The sequence below is a fragment of the Cyprinodon tularosa genome, unplaced genomic scaffold, assembly GCF_016077235.1.
Source record: "Cyprinodon tularosa strain WSP-4 unplaced genomic scaffold, ASM1607723v1 ctg195, whole genome shotgun sequence".
NCBI lineage: Eukaryota > Metazoa > Chordata > Actinopteri > Cyprinodontiformes > Cyprinodontidae > Cyprinodon > Cyprinodon tularosa.
In genome coordinates this window covers 868,438-886,315 of record NW_024038707.1, presented here as the reverse complement: position 1 = coordinate 886,315, position 17,878 = coordinate 868,438, and the positions used below count along the sequence as shown (strand labels likewise).

The window sequence follows — 17,878 nt, the reverse complement described above, 5'->3', positions numbered from 1 at the left end:
TCAGGTGGAACAAAGGTTTTCTCGGCCGCCCTGGTGGTCTGTAGGGGAAATACCGCACTTGCAATTGCAGGAGCCCTCGGCCCGCACCTACAGGCTCAGAAGTCTCGTGCATCGCGAGAGTCGGTCTTGCTTAACGGCGAGAACTGCTACACGCCCCCAGTGAAAGGCACGCTCGTTGCTAGCGCAGTAGCGATATTTGTGCAGTTATCATGGCGGAACCAGCGAGAATTTTCAAACTCGAAAAGTGGAACAAAATAGTCACTTACCGCAGTAGACATGGTGATTCGTTGCATTCGCCTGTCTGCTAAGCTCAAAACAACCGCGCCTGGCTTGACGGAGAAACCAGGAGAACAGCTGAGCATATTTACGACAGTGCACTTTTGCTTTCGCCCTCTGGGGGGAGCCTCGCTGGAAAATCAACACCAGTTGCATAGTATACCTTTAACCTGCATGAAGTTATTTATAAGTGACTTCATTTTTTTTCTTGAAAAGTGTGTAGGATAATTATGTAATAGGATAATTTATGTTTAAAATATATTTATTTAAAGTTTCTTTTTACATTTCATATGCCTTAGTTTAGTTTCTATCTTCCAAAAATAGAAACAGAACAATGACGACGACAGCCTGGAACCCTATAAAGAACAAATATATAACAAATCCATCTCCCTACACATGCTTTCTGGGAAACGACAGCGTTAAAGAGATACACGGTTCCCTGGAGGGGCCGCAGAGATCTACGGCTGAGCTGGGAGAACCATTACAGACGTACGTCGTTAATCTGGCCTTTTTGGAACAGGGGTAATAAAGCTGTGGTAGTTTTTCCATAGAGCCATGTGGGGCTCAGCAGAAAGGAACATTTTCTGCTCAGATGAAGGAAGAGAATAATTTTCTGGGCTTAATAAAAATATCACCATCCTCAGGTGTTAAACATAGTGATGGCAGTATGATGCTGCAGGGAGGCATTCCTCCTTTAATATAGTAATCCATTCTGATGTTAAAAGAAAAAAGGAAGTTCTAGATCGGAAAATCGGAGACAAACACATTTGTAAATAGAAATTTAGTGAAAAGAAAAAAAAGGAATAAAATATTTAAAAATTTTAAATCTCCCCTTTTGAGAGCAACTTTGCTGTTTTGCTGACATTTAATCATTATTGCTTTTTAATTTTCTATATATATATTGCTTTTTAATTATAGATTTTATATCCCCCAAAACAAATTTTATTGAATTTTTATTTCATTTTGTTTTCTTCAGATTTGATCTTTTCCAATTTCTCTTTTTTGTTTTTTGTTTTCAAATTTGATTCTTTTCGACTTTTAATTTCCAGACCAAATTCACTTCAAGTCCAAAATTCTCGCTCTTCACCAAGAAAATGTTGTTGCTGCACTGGAAAAAAATCAAAATCTAGAGAAGTAATTTTTTCTTAAAATAAGTGCATTTGTTCTTGGATTAAGGAAGTAAAAGAGACATTTTGCCAATAGGAGAAGGTAATTTACATTTGAAATAAGAAAACACAATTGCACTGCCTTATTTCAAGTGCATATTATCCAATTATCTTATTTTAAGAGTAAAGATACTCATTCCATTGGCAAACTGTCTCATTTACTTACTCAAAATAAGGTTAAATAAATTTAATTTAAGACATTTTTACTCATTTCTAGATTGTTTTTACAGTGTGACTTTCAAGCAGACCAACTGAAAACCTCCAGAGGAAAACCAGCCCCCTAAAGTGAAGCCAATCAGTTTTGTTAAATACAATTTGAAAAGAGTGAAATTCCTAAAACTCAATATGTAAAAACATAAATTTGAAACGATAAAATAAAGCTTTATTTTTATGATAAAGACGATTTTCAGTTTAATCTCTGAATTGCCTTTTTTCCAGATTTCCTTCAGCAAAATGTGTCCATTGTTTGCAAGAATAATGGGAAAAAAATAAACTGTAATATTTTAAGTATGAAAAAGGAGACAAAAAAAAGAATCGGACGAAAAATATGGAAAGGATATATTTACATTGTGTAACAGGATATGTGTTACAATGATGTTAAAATTGTCTCCTTGAACCCCAGTGGGCCTCAGCAGATGGCCGCTCACACTGAGCCTGGTTCTGCTGGAGGTTTCTTCCTGTTAAAAGGGAGTTTTTCCTCTCCACTGTCGCTACAAGCATGATTAGTGTGAGGGATTGTACTTTAGTCAATGAGTCGATGGTTTTTTACTTAGATAGAAAACTATCAAGAATCAGCTTGACTGTATGATCTGGTGAACTGTAAAGTGCGTTAAGATGACATGTGTTGTGAATTGGCGCTATAGAAATAAACTGAATTTAATTAAATTGAAAATAACCATACAGGCGTTAAAGAAAGAGTCCAGCCACATTCAGAATACATACTTCTATATTGGCTGTTGATCAAGTCCAAGTGCTGTATCTGGTGTTTGTCGCAACGCGCTATTATCCAAGTCATCTTGAAAACATTCTTCTTCCAAATGTTGGCTACATATTACGTGTTTTTTCTCTGGCCGGAAGTTCGATGGCAAATCCTCCCTCTTCAAGTTGGCGATCCAACGACCAACCCGTCCGTGGAGGATCAGGAATCAGAAAGGTGAAAAAACTCTTATTTTTGTTTTTCACTTTTACCCGATGTATTACACATCCAGCTGCCATGCACGTGGGCATAGTCAGTTTCACTATAGCTCTGGTGAATTTCAATGGTGAAGTCCTCTGGAAATCTTCAATAATTGTTGTTGATTGCAGATGTGTCTAGTAGTTCCCATTGACTTTGCTTGTAAAGCGGGGAGAATGGCGCTAGGCTTACCGCACCGAGACGTCACTGCTGGAAGATGGCAGGAGGGAGGGGTTACTATATTTGGGCAAAAATGGCCGCTCCCTGACTCAGTGATCGCAACGGAAAACATTTAATGCTAATTTCATTAAATCAATGCAAAGTATAAGTTTTATATATATATATTAGGGGTGGAACGGCTCACAAAATCCACGGTTCGGTTCGATTCACGGTTTCTGGTCACGGTTTTCGGTTTGGTTCGATTCGATATATGTTGATTGTTACACCGAAATCCCATAAAAACTTATGAAATTAATGAAAAAATCCCCCAAAAAATAATGGATTGTAATTATTTTAAATGATCCGCAGAAACCCTGGATCATTTCTGTATGTTTTGCTGCTTAGAATTTAATCATCTCGTGCATGCTCTCTACCATCTCCAAGGGACTCAGAGGGGAGCGGACGAAGCCACAGTGGAGGCTGTAGGCTTTGCTTTGTTCAGCCGGTCTGGAGCGCAGTGGGGCGGAGCGCTGACGGAGTATGTGGGATTTCGGGGTTAGCCTGACATGTTGGTCGTGTTGCTGTTAGCATAAACAAAACGTGTTGCACTTTTATCCACAACTTTCTTTCCGCCGTCATCGTAGGTCACTCTAAATGCAAAGTGGTCCCATACAGCAGACCTATAAAGTGCTGCTGGCGCGTCTTCCAACTCCTGTTCTTTCCCACTCGCCATACCTACACAATTCTCCACAACAACTGATTTTTTTCCCTGCTACACGGCTACGCTGCTTCGCTTCTTCTTCTTGTTTACTACTGGTGGTTGGCTTTGGTCGCAGTACCGCCACCTTCTGCTCGGGAGTGTAAACGCTTCACCTATGAGAAAAAGGGGCAGCGCATGAACCGAACGAAACACACGCGAACCGAACCGAGACAGTCGAACCGGACAGTTCGGACGGTTTTCATAAATCGTCCCATCCCTAATAAATAATGATCCATTGATTATTCCTTGCTGATCGGACTTTCCCTTTAAAACACAGTATGTGTCAATCTCTACTATATTTCCTACCAATGTAGTTCTGAAGGATTATTTTATTATACATTTGCTAATAGGTGACATTAAAGTTTAAAGAAAAGCAGGACCTTGATGATAACTGCAAAACTGCGTAAAGCACTTCTTTTTTTTTAAATCCTCATTTGCATCGTCTTTCATTGCAGAGCTATATATATTTTGTTTTTTCAGAATATACAACAAAAAGACTTTAAATCAAATCATTTGTCACCGAGTGATGACGTTAGGATTTGGTGTGTCTTTGCTAACCTCTTTAGCTCCCTTCCTTCCTTTCACGGAGCAGATGGAGAGGCAGAGTCGAGCAGCTCTGGGGATTTCCGTAACGAACATGTCGTAGTTCAGCCACTCGTTCCACCTGAAAGCAGAAGCTAATTAGCCCGCGACATTCCCCATCACGTTGCTGCTCTTCTTCACACCTCCCTACCGTGGATTTGAGCAGGGCACACGTTGAGTGTTGACATTGTCACACATCTGCTCCCCACCGTGGTATATCCCGGTCCTCACGTAGATCTAGAGCAGGAAACAAGAATGAACCTAAAGGCTTCCTTACAGGTAATAATACAGAAAATAAAATGAAAAGGATAGAGACAGGTTTCTATTGCTCAAGTTACATTAAAACTAGCAAAGCACTGTGAGAGCACAGACCTCTGCCAAACAACAAATTCTCCCCCATATTGTGATTCACATTTGATCTGGATCATTACCACGTTTTAATTAATTGTTCCTTGGACTGAGGTGCATCTTTGGTAAAAATGTAATTAAAATCCATTCATAACTTTTCAAGTTATCCTGTACACAGACAGACGGACAGACAAACAAACACCACTAAAAACATAAACACAGATAACGCCCTGCATATCTACCTTGTCTATGTCTCTGATGTTTACATTGACGTAGGTAGCGCAGAGGATCCTGATCCTCAGCGTCCCGCTGATCGTCCAAAGACACTTGGTGGCCGTTTCCCCGTTCATGTAAGGCGTCGCCGTGGAAATTCGCCTGGCGTAGGACGGCATGGTGAAGGTGTCTGTGGGCAGCTGGGAATAAAGGCTGTCTTTGGACATCAGCATCAAGTTGGGCATCCTTCCCAGCATGATGCAGCTCCGGATGTACTGTTGAACACAAAGTGAGACCAAAAGCTTAGATCCAACTAATTCACATGTACTGCTGTGATAAATAATCCTTTAAATTACAAATAAATCAATAACTCAAAGAACGATTAAAGGAAAAGTCCGGTTATAATTAGAGTTCAAACTTCTGAAAGTACTTTAAATATTAAATTATTACATACTGTTCAATAAATGATCAGTGTTTTTAATTCAGAGTAATTTTCATGTGAATATGTTTTACTGGAGGCATCCATGTTTGTCAAAGAACACTACTGCCACCTACTGGTTTGTGACGTCACGGTGCGGTATCGGCTGTTGATCAAGTCCCAGTGCTGTATCTGGTGTTTGTCACAACGCGCTATTATCCAAGTCATCTTGAAAACATTCTTCTTCCAAATGTTGGCTACATATTACGGGTTTTTTCTCTGGCCAGAAGTTCGATGGCAAATCCTCCCTCTTCAAGTTGGCGATCCAAAGACCAACCCGTCCGTGGAGGATCAGGATTTGGAAAGGTGAAATAACTGATGTTTTTTCACTTTTACTCGATGTATTCCATCATCCACCCTCCATGCACGTGGGCATTGTCAGTTTCACTATAGCTCTGGTGAATTTCAAAGGTGAAGTCCTCTGGAAATCTTAAATAATTGTCATTGATTGCAGATGTGTCTAGTAGTTCCCATTGATTAAGCTTGAATGGCATTAGGTTTACCGCACCATGACGTCACTGCCTGAAGATGTCAGGAGTGAGGTGGCCAATTTAGTCTTCTGATGCATAGCCTCTGCAACTGTCAAATTTGTCTCTGTGCGCGACCATGTCCCCCCGCTTGAGGTTTTGCAACCGACGTTGCGTACCTCAAAAACATCCTGACTACGCGCTGGAATATCGCAAACCCACTCAGACCTCAAGCGGAAGTGCGCAGACAAAAATCAGCTGTAATTGATCCTTGATATGCCTTTCCCGGCTGTTTTTGTGGTCGTCCTTCTTGATTTGGTGCCGGGACGTGCCATTTTTAAAAACCGGGGAACAACTACAACGGACAACTATAATGAGAGGTTAATCTGTGTTTTTGCCAACTCCATTAACAGAACCTGTTCCTCCTCTATGTCTAGCAACTCTAAATCCATCTCTGTGACCGTGACATCTTGCAGAGGCGCCATTGTTGTTTTGGAAGATAAACACGACCATCCCCCAAAGTTCTTGCGAGTTCTCCAATAGCCCCCCCCCTTGCGCTTTGGCGGGAAACAGCTGTGTGTCCCTAGAAATTCTAGACCGACGGTGCAGAGGCATACCAGCAAAACTGGTTCGCGACCAGAAACAAGCGACATTTGATGTGTGCGGCTGCAGAAGTATAATCTGCCCTTTACTATATTTGGGCAAAAATGGCCATTCCCAGACTCAGTGATCGCAAGAAAAGTTATTTTTATTTTTTTTACAGATTAACGCTCAATTCATTAAATCATCACAAACATATTAGTTTTAGGTACAGATAATGATCCATTGATCATTCCTTGTTGACCGGACTTTTCCTTTAACTGATAAATTTTCCCCAAAATTGTCCTACAGGAGCATTTTGATGACAGGGTTAGCAAAGCAAAGAGGGCAATACCTTGTACTGACTCAGGGGGTATTTCTCCAGCAGATACTCATCACAGCCACAGACTTTGAGGATGTACTTCCCCTGGTACTCCTGGACGCACATCTTTAGCTGCTCCTGGGTGAGCAGCATGCTCCGCGTCTTCTTACGGATGGCTTCGGCTATCACCTGCTCCGGCACACAGTCGTGGTTGATCTTCAGGGTGTACTTCTGTTTGTCATTGCTGGGTGAAACGATGACCCAAATCACCACAATGATCTGACCTGAAAAACAAAAACAAAAGCTGTTTTATAAACACAGAGGAAGTGAGAAAAGAAATTACCTCAGTGCTTCCTTCTAAGGCTGAAAATGGTTTTTAAAAACATAAAGACCACAAAACCAAGAGGAACTTTAAGTATTTTCAGAGGAAATGAAAAAAAGTTTTTTTTTTAAAGATTGAACAGTTTAAGATTCCAAGAAGCTCAATTAATCAGCTCATGACAGATATTTTCAGCCTCCATTTGCGGCTCATGTGTGGAAATTCTTGCTGAGTGAAGAAAAACCCCTGGTTCCCCATCTGCAGAGTCAGTGAGGAGTTTAAAATAAAGATTTAAAAAGGTATTTATTGTCAGCTGGATTTGTTCAGGCTGTCAGAGTGCGAGAGAGAGCTGGACTTTCAGCAGATAACAGGAAGGCTGAACAGATAACAGCATAGACACCAAACTATTTCCTTCTGAACTTCAACCTTTGGCAGTCATGTGACACACCGAAGTTGGAAATGTTTCTTTAGTCCTGTTAGCCATGCTGAGCTCATGCTAAACACACCAATAACTGATTAAGGATGATAAAACTGGATGAAAACATCAACTCTATACAGACGTTTGTTCTAATCTTTGATGAAATGATTATCATAATCATTGTGATGTGATCCCGGAGGTAAATGGACGGCCACACCATACCATGAGATATACTTAAACATGGACCACGAAATAAGTAGATGTAACAGCAATATATAGATTCATCTAATAAATCATGTAAACACTAAATACACCAATAACTTTTTTTAAATGAACCATTAAATAGTTACACTATCATTCAAAAGTTTGGGGTCACATTGAAATGTCCTTATTTTTGAAGGAAAAGCTATGTACTTTTCAATGAAGATAACTTTAAACTAGTCTTAACTTTAAAGAAATACACTCTATACATTGCTAATGTGGTAAATAACTATTCTAGCTGCAAATGTCTGGTTTTTGGTGCAATATCTACATAGGTGTATAGAGGCCCATTTCCAGCAACTATCACTCCAGTGTTCTAATGGTACAATGTGTTTGCTCATTGGCTCAGAAGGCTAATTGATGAATAGAAAACCCTTGGCCAATCATGTTGACACATCTGAAAACAGTTTAGCTCGTTACAGAAGCTACAAAGCATTGTGCAACACTTTTTGTTTATGCTAACAGCAACACGACCAACATGTCAGGCTAACAATCAACATATACCGAACCGAAAACCGCGACCACGAAAACGAACCGTAGATTTTGTGAACCGTTCCACCCCTAGCGTTTAGCAAGCTGAAATGTTGGGGAACTTTGGTTTTATAGTACTAGGAAGACTGCCACTGCTAGCTAGCATTGTGGTTACAGTTAGCTCCTGTTATAAATGATTGATGACTGTTTAGGGCAGCTTTATTAGCTACAACAGCAAATTTAACAAGACAAAGCCAAAAAGAGGGGACAAATTTGTAACCAGATTCTCGAGGTTACGATGAGCAATCAGTGTCGTAACTCGGGTAGAGGCTCTTACCTTTATCGAGTTTATTATAGATGTGCCTGGGAAGTTCTGCAGAAGATTCAACGTTAGGAGGGTAGACGTACAACGCTCTGCTGTGGGATCCGTTGCTGTCTCTGAGGTCCACTGCTTCTTTGCAAACATTTAAAATGTTTCTTCTGAAGTCCTGTACTTCTGAGTCCTTCACCAAATCAAACTCGCATATGGGCATCCCAATAGCAAAACCTGAAAACGAAGCGAGAAGAAAAGGTATAAAGAGATGTCACAAAGGATACGGCCAGCTTCAACCATGAGCTCAGAGGAATACCGATTTCTCTGTTCAGGATTTTCTCCTCTCTGTTGCCCACTGGTTCGATAACTTTCAGGAAAGCTTGAAACAGTCTGAGATCGCAGAGCCTCCTGGTCTCGTCATAAAACTCCTCCCGCTCAGCCTCCTGCGTGACGCTGACGAAGATGTACGAGCTCTCCTCCTGCAGCAGATGGTAGAGAGGGTACTTCCTGGCTTCTTTGAAGAGCTCATGCTTGATCGTGACGAGCGTTGCTTCCCGGAGGCACTCCAATGTGAGAATCATGCCATTTGGCAGCAAGCAGTCCACTAAGATGCTGGGGGGCATCAAGTGCATCCCCCATAGTTCTCCTGAAGAGGGCCTGGGAGGCATGGCTGTCGCAGCGAATCCTACCTGGTGCTTTCCAGATGCGTGATATCAGCCGACTGTGAGGAAGAAGGAAACAGAATTATGCAACAAGCTGTTGCTGTAGTGGAAATAAATGATAGAAAACACTTCAAGTGAATATCTGAGTTAAATGTTTCTGATTCTTTAATATCAGGAAGCCTTCAGTTGATCCAAAATGTTGCAGCGAGAGTTCTAATGAAAATTTTAAATAGATTTCTCATTTCTCATATTTTAGCTTCCCTTCATTGGCTTCCTGTTAAATCCAAAACACAAATCAAAATCCTTCTTCTCAAAATGGCCAAATTAAAATAAAATAAAGGACTAATTGCTTGGAGAAAAGCATAATTGAGTCAAAGAAGAGTTCCTGGCTTTAGTTTTGCCCTCTTGCTTCATTCGAAGCATAAACGAGCGTCTGCCGGGAAAGGTGTCTGCATAAAATGATCCAGGAATCTTTGCTCTGAATTCAAGAGATTCAATTTCCTCCTTCAGCATCAAAGGTCACACTGACAAGAATGACAGAGTTACTGATTGACTTCAACAGGAAGGTGGAAATATTACAGGAAAATATTCAGCTTTATCCTTTCAAAGATCATTTTAGTCTGCAGGGAACGCACACAAGAAGGCATCAATTTCAGGACGGCGAGGCGGCTAACAGCGCTAACCCCGCTAATCCTGCTGATCATTAATAAAAGATTTTAAATAAGTTAAAACTAGGGGTGTCCTGATAATGACATACTGGATACCAACCAGATACCATTTCAGCACTGATCACACAAACCTTTTTTGTGTTTTTTTGTGGTGTGGCATTTTTGGAGGTTTGGTCAAGTGATATTTCTTAAACAGAAATAATCGACAAAAACAGCATGCATGAGAAAAACGGACCCATTTATTTATACTCAATGGGTTACAGAAACTTCAAACAAAATCTAATGGAAGCTAAGGATGTCCTATTCAATACTGATTTTGGAAATCTGTTTGATATCAGAAAAATAGCAAATATCGTATAATGTTGGCCTGAATCAATCATTTCCAATAAGAGCATGCTAACTGAAACATTCTGTTTCTGTTTAGGTTACACACAACCAACTAAGTAGTAAAAATAGATATGATTTGCTCCAATAACATATCCAGGGCTCGATGGTAACCATCGCCCGGGGCAAGTAGTTTTTAGCATTTGCCCGCAGGGCAAGTGCAATGATCGCAAAAAAAAATTATTTATCACTGAAAATTACTTTAAAAACAGCGACATTCGCGGAAACCAACCCACAAGCGTTGCCGGCGCCATTTTTGTTGTTTTGTACACATTCTCGCGTAATTTGAAAGAGCTAAACATGTTAAATTGGTGAGTAGTAGTAAGGGGTGTAAATAATAATCGTTTTGTGTTGATGCATCGATCCAACAGCCGACGATCCGATGCATCGATACGTCCGCAACAGAATTGATTCATGTTTTTTATTTCCCTCCGGTCTATTTTTATCCATTTTGCTCCTGGGTGTAATTCTCCCTCCCGTGCTGCGGTGGCGCTAAACCTATTTTGCCCTCCTACCCCGCTTCCTGGTTATATTCTTACAGCAGTGTGTTGCAGTGAGCTTGATGCAGACATTTTTGATTTATGCTCAATATTGAAGCGTGGTCTGCGCTACACACTGTGGGTCTAGATACGGCCAAGGCGGCGAGGAAGCGGGAGCGAGTTTAGTCCGACGACGGAGGGACATGAGGGCCAAAAAGAGCGGATAGCTAGGTGGAAAAAGGGTCCCAGCGTTCTTGCGCACCTTGCTCTTCTAGCGGGTCAAACTTCATGAGTATTTTTCCGCAATTTCGGTCATAAAAACAAAACAGGCCGGCCTCCTGTCTGCGGTCAGCTACAATTTGGGAGAGGTGCAGCGGAGCGTCTGTGGAGGGGGCGGGACATCTGGAGCCAAGGTATTTCATTGCACTCATTGCACTGATTTTGTGCAGCATTTTTGCAGTATTTTTTTGATGCAACTTTTCTACTTCTGTTATTTGCTGTTGTTTCTAAAAAAAAAATGCATAACGATATTACAGCTTTCATTGATTTATTTCAAACTTGAAACTTTGCTAAGCCTGTAAGGTCTAAAAAAAAAAAAAAAATTAATCAATTAATTGAATCGTATCAAATCGTGGTGTATTCTTGAGTATCGAAAATAATCGCATCATTGGGTCAGGAAATCGATACTGAATCGAATCGCCATGATGGGTGTGATTTACACCCCTCGTAGTAGTAGTGTACGTTTTTAACCTGTCAAGTTTTTTTTAGATTTTTAACATTACAATTTATATTTTTCCAAGCACACAACAGTTTAAAGCAAAGTTTAGTTTGAAAAGAATGTGCAGGAAGGATTGAAAAGCATGTTAACACGGTAATGTAGGCTTGAGTTCATTATCTGACGCATGCATATACACACCAGGAACCTGGAAACTTACTGAATTACAAAAAAACATTTAAAAAACAATATACCGGTAAATACAAAAAATGAATATTAGGAACTACATTTATCAAACATTATACTGGGCAAGTAAAAATTGTTTCTTGGCTAATGAAATGTGAAAGTCAATTGCCCGAAGGGTAAAAATCCTTAACATCAACCCCTGATATCGGTAAATACTCAAAGCTATATCCACTGGACTTGGTTTTCAAGATTTGAAGACGTTTCGCCACCTCTCCAGGAAGCTTTCTCAATTGAATTGAGAAAGCTTCCTGGAGAGGTGGCGAAACGTCTTCAAATCTTGAAAACCAAGTCCAGTGGATATTTTTTGAATTTTTACGGAATGACTATGACCTGGATGACTGAGAACCTTCATCAGCACTCAAAGCTATAATATTGGTATGTGATCGGAAATGGAAACAATGTATTGGGACACCCCTAATAGAAGCAGAGTGTTTCTGTTAGCTTTACTTTATAGTGCAGATTTTATATTTAGGTAGATATATATTCAAATAACTGTTTAGTTTTTGGTCGTATCAGAGCAATATTTAATCTGGATTAAATATTGGTAACATAGTTAAAATAATCCCTCGATATTGAGTTAATTTTGCTGCAAAGCAGGGCGGGAAATTTAACACATTCATTTGTTTTATTAATTAATGTAATACATTTTAATGTGTTAAAAATAATGAAACAATTTACTTTTTATTTTATGCATATTTAAGTCCCAAATGGGAAACTTTTGTATTTGCCGATTTATGTACACCCAGAAATCTGACGCACAAGCAGCAACACAAGTAGAAATGCACCAATCCAGTTTTTCCCCTGATCCAACCCGATATCTGGTCTGAGCGTATCGGTTCATAGAGCACAGCTCTATTATCATAGTTCTGTTGACAGTATTAGAAATAGAGCTTTAACTTAACTGTTAAGTGAACTATTGTATGACTTAATGATCTATATTGTTCATATTCAATCGAAGGAATTGTGCTATAAAGTCCCTTTACTGTTCAAAATTTTAAAGGACTAACTTTTGAAAGCAGTTGGATAAATTATCAGGGGTTTCAAAAAAAAGAAAAAAAAGCTAAATGATTCTAATTTTCAGCCAATATGGTGGTTGAATAACCTAAATTATGGATTAATAAAATAGATATACGTGTGTTTCTTTGAACATGTTTATTTATTCAATAGATTAGGAGTAAACAGGTTTTTTTTTAATAGAAAATGTTTTTTGTTATAGTTTTTGATTAAATATGCGTAATTAAAGGGACAAGGGTCAGCACCGCCCACCTTGGACATCTTATACAAAACATTACCTCACAGTGCAATAACACATGCCAACTACTGTGTAGCTCCGCATATCCATCTGGAAACCTTCCGTTGAAGTAATTTTGGGAAGGAGCGAAAATACTGGTTAGCTGATTGGCCTATGTTGGTGATAGACGGGCCAAATAAACCAATCAGATCAACGAAGCATATGACGTAACAGAGCGACGACGAAGAGGAGCCAATTGATAGATCAAACTCTTGCCGAAACCAGTCGGGAGAAGAGCAAAAACATCTTTTCCTCTGAGAAAAGCCTCCAGAGCAGTGTTTTGCTCTTCTTTCAGTGAAGAAATACTCTGTAATTCCGATAAAACTTGCTCGATAGCCACACTAACGCTAGTTTCATCGGCTGAAGCCGCCATGTTCTTTAGACTGAACTGTCGTGCTTCTCGTTGCGTCACACCTCAACCCGCCTCAAAGCCAACGCTGATTGGACGTTCGTTTGGTGAACGGCTCCAAATTTTCTTTAACGGAGAGTCTCCAGACTGATCTGGGAGTAAAACCTTGAAAGCTTGCGAGATCAGGATGGTCTCACGAGGCTACTGTGTAGCCTGTGTAATTTTAACATTTTTTTTTTTTTTTTTTTACATATTTATGAAATCAGTACATCTCTGCAGTACCATGCAATAATCCAAGTCAGCTACTGTGTAGTCCGTTTAATTTTCAGTTATTTATCTGTACATTTTTGCAGAGCAAGTGAAATAATCAAACTCAACTACTAGGTAGTCTTCCCTCAGCTCTCTACTGCAGCGGTCCCCAACCACCGGGCCGCACAGAAAAAAGTATATATATAATTTATCAACGATCAGAGTCTGAGTAATGTTTTATTTTGAAAAATATAAAAAATTGCGGTATTCTCTCCCAATTACATCAGTCGGTGCATCTGTGCCTCTTGACGCAGATTAATTCAGTTCAAGACTCATCCTATCTATAACATCCTATCTTTGTGAAGCGGGATTTTCCGCGGTTACAGCGACCAAAACAAAGCTACGGAGCAGACTGGATTTCAGGAGCACACTTCGTCTGTCATTGTCTCCGATTACACCTAGATGGGACCGGCTTGTTGTTTTATTTTTATGCTGTTTGTATTTGATTTTATGCCAGTCGTATCATTTTACTGGATCGTATCCCCCCTCTCCCTGACATATAGCGGTCCGTGGTGCAAAAAAAGGTTGGGGACCGCTGCTCTACTGTACAGAAAAAAGGGCAAAAAAAATCGTACAGTGTATGCCTGGCTTAAGGGAAACATATTCCAGAACATTACAACTTTTTATGGGTTTTTTTTTTAACTATATACACTCTTTTTATATTGGCTGTCCTATTTCTATCTTTAATGAGATCTTGCTTTAACTTTTTGTGCTCTATATAAACAACTGGAACCAGAATTTCCCTGAATCAGTAATCCCAAGGGATAAATAAAGTTGAGTCTAAGTCTAATTAAGATTAATAAATTACAGATCCCGTAATTAACTCCATCAAAAATTTTAATTGAGTCACACCACTTCTGCAAAGTTATGCAACACAGACGGCCTCTCCTAACGCACGTGTTGAAGTCGCCTCAAAACAGCAGCCAAAAACAAATCCGGATAGGAAACAGAATAATACCTGTTACAAAATATTTTTGCTTTCCAATCATACAAAAAGATTTCAATGTGTTCACAATGAACACTTGATAATTACAGTTAAATACAACTTTTCCCAACAGATTAGGAAAAGTATATATTTAAAATTCTTAAATAAAAACAAGAATATAACATTGCTATAAGTAGAAAAACCAGTTTCAGAGATTAGCCGTTGCTTCCCTAATGTAAACTATACACCTGATGTGACACGCTGTACTTCACCAAAGGTAAATATAGTCTCAAACTAAAGCTGACAAACTGTATTCTGATGTTTTGGAGCACATTAACTTTGTACTGGAAGCTATGAATGACTCGGCCTGTTGAGATCATGTGATTTTGTTTACAGATTCATTATTTTTACTTACAAAACTCCAGAAAAAAGTGCCGCCTGCACACCATCACACAATTATATGACTTGTCTCTTTGATTATTGGTTATAAAATCAATCTGAATTACATAAAATAGTCCAAAAGATTTTGATTTAATAGAATGGAACTATAGTTGCAGTTGTTGCAGAATTCTGTCAGAATTCTGAGGAAAAAAGTCAGAATTCTGAGATTATGACTTTAATCTCAGAATTAAAGTCAGAATTTAATCTTTAATCTTCCAAAACTAAATTGAAATATAATTTTAAAATCAGTAAACTAATGGTAAACTAATCACTACTCCTAATGGCCCTAATCCTCTTCCGTACATAAGTAAAAAGTAACGATTGTTATAAAAATGTAAGGAATAGAAAGTACAGATACTTGTGTGAAAATGTAATGAGTAGAAGTCAGAAGTAGGAAGAAAAAAAAGTAATGGAGTAAAGTATAGATACCTAAAAAGTGGAATTAATTACAGTAATGAAGTATTTTTACTTTGTTACTTGACACCTCTGCACTTACTTTCTGTTTAAGTACTGTTAAAAATCAATAAAGATAATGTATAGAATGGAAATCTATGAAGCCTTCATTCTTCTCTTTCCAGTTAAAACTGATGTAGTTCTTTATTTACATGAACTCCTATAGATAAAACATAAAATAGTTTGGAAGAGATTTTAATAAAGGACAGCAGAAAGTTGTGTTACAGATATTAGATGACTGTATCGAGCTTTAATTTAAGGAACCTCGGAAAATGTCCAGTAAAGTCGGTTTAGTGGAGCTGAGTCAACATGTAAACAAAGTGAGTAGCTCCCTCAGTGTAGCTGCATGCTGTTAGGAAGGCTAACATGGTTTTAGCTCTGGCAGCTGGATGAAAAGCTTTCTGTAGATCTGCTGCTGTCATTCCGGACTTTAGAAGGTTGTTGTTTCACCGGGAGCCAGATGAACCATGCTAGCCAAGTTCACTAAGCAAATCAATGTCATTGGTGATATGATAACCTCGCCTCATACGTGAGCTAATTTTAGTCTAACGTTAATATTTTATGTCCACGAGCTCAAACTCTAGGGGTTGTTTACAACTCCATAGCTGGTTTAGTGGATGATAAAAGCGAGAAAAATGGGGACAGAAATGTCAAACTAACCTGAGTTAGATAGTAAAAGCAAACCGGTTAGCCGCGAAGCTAGTCAGCCGTCATTAGCTGCGGCTAACCCAGTTAATCCCATCCGTGCCCAGCCTCACACTGCGGCGTTAGCGTTATCCTCTGTCCATGTAGACGAAGGAGGAACCCCTGTTAGCTCCGGGCGATGCTAACAACATCTTGTTCCTATATTCATTTCCCAAGCTTCGTTATTTTGGTCATTGTGCTGTCCTGAAAACAAACGGCTGTGTTTGATAGCGCGCTATCTCCACACACAGCTAGCCTGGACTGATGGGAATTTCAGTTCCTTTTTGAGATCCGGATCATTTGACTCGACTTATCTAAAAAGAGCCGAAACATTCCGGAGCGGAACGACTCTGCGCTGGGTTATTATTACCAAAGCCAGGATCTGGGTATATTAGCCCAACTTAAATACTGTAGTTAAATTTGTTTATAACGTAATTAATGAAGAATTAAAAAAAAAAAATTTTATAATGCCACTTTATATTGTCAGCTGTTAAATGTAAGATATAGTTATAGTCGCTTCTCTCTAGATAGATAGATAGATAGATAGATAGATAGATAGATAGATAGATAGATAGATAGATAGATAGATAGATAGATAGATAGATAGATAGATAGATAGATAGATAGATAGATAGATAGATAGATAGATAGATAGATAGATAGATAGATAGATAGATAGATATGACATATTTATATACTATACATATATACTGCTTAGGGAAGTTGGCATAATAACTAAAGGCGTACAATATTATGTTTATTAAAATGAAAATTTTACCATAAGTCAAATAAGTGTGCAAATAAATGCCTATATATTCAATTTCAATTCAGTTTATTTCTATAGCGCCACTTTACAACACGTGTCATTTCAAGGCACTTTACAGTTCACCACATCATACAGTCAAATTGACTCAAAGTTTTCTAACTAAGGAAAACCACTAATTGACTCCAATGCAATCCCTCACACTAAGCATGCTTGTAGTGACAGTGGAGAGGAAAAACTCCCTTTTAACAAGAAGGAACCACCAGTAGAACTGGAGTAGAACTATCATCTTTCTATCTATTTAATTATCAATCTATGTAGCCATCAATCAATCTATCTATATCTATAAATATATATATCTATATATATATAGATATATATATATAGATATATATATATAGATATAGATATATATATATATATATAGCCTGGACTGATGGGAATTTCAGTTCCTTTTTGAGATCCGGATCATTTGACTCGACTTATCTAAAAAGAGCCGAAACATTCCGAAGCGGAACGATTCTTCACTGGGTTATTATTATTACCAAAGCCAGGATCTGGGTATATTAGCCCAACTTAAATACTGTAGTTATATTTGTTTATAACGTAATTAATGTCAGTAGGTTTTGAACTAAATAATACATAGGCTGGGTTTTTGGATAAATATCAAAGAAGATGAAAGAATTAAAAAATTATATTTTTTTATAATGCCACTTTATATTGTCAGCTGTTAGATGTAAGATATAGTTATAGTCGCTTCTCTCTAGATAGATATATATATATATATATATATATATATATATATATATATATATATATATATATATATATATATATATATATATATATATATATATATATATTAAAATGTTTTGTAAATTGTGGTATATTTCAGTTATTTAAAAAAAATCCCTTATTGTCCCACAATGGGGAAATTCTCTCTCGGGAGGCTGTGGGGGTCGAACCGGGAACTCGCAACTTTCTCAGAGCACAAGCGCACTAACACACGTGCTCTAACCACTAGGCCAACACTCCCCTATATATAGGCATCTATCTGCACACTTATTTGACTAATGGAAAGTTTTTCATGTTAATAAACATAATTTTGAATGTCTGTCATTATTTGGCATTTTCTATCTCCATACTATCGAAAATGTAGAGAAACTATTTTCTGATGAAATAAGGACATAAGTCAGTGGGACA

At 38.5% G+C, this 17,878-nt stretch overlaps 1 protein-coding gene across 2 annotated transcripts in view; it reads right to left on the bottom strand.

Moving 5' to 3' along the window:
• The window catches only part of LOC119782549 (phosphatidylinositol 4,5-bisphosphate 3-kinase catalytic subunit alpha isoform), a 32,603-nt gene extending 16,410 nt beyond the window's left edge, over nt 1-16,193 (bottom strand). The window contains exons 1-7 of one of the 2 annotated variants that reach the window (XM_038283559.1): nt 15,889-16,193; nt 8,623-9,027; nt 8,331-8,540; nt 6,558-6,808; nt 4,708-4,953; nt 4,269-4,354; nt 4,094-4,199 (exon numbers count right to left, since the gene is read on the bottom strand). In XM_038283559.1, the coding sequence (XP_038139487.1) occupies nt 4,094-4,199; nt 4,269-4,354; nt 4,708-4,953; nt 6,558-6,808; nt 8,331-8,540; nt 8,623-8,974 (1,251 nt within the window). In that variant the 5' untranslated portion in view covers nt 8,975-9,027; nt 15,889-16,193. Of the gene's footprint in view, nt 1-4,093; nt 4,200-4,268; nt 4,355-4,707; nt 4,954-6,557; nt 6,809-8,330; nt 8,541-8,622; nt 9,028-15,888 lie in introns of those variants that run through there. The other variant, XM_038283560.1, reaches the window with a different exon arrangement.
• Nucleotides 16,194-17,878: the final 1,685 nt, after the last annotated feature.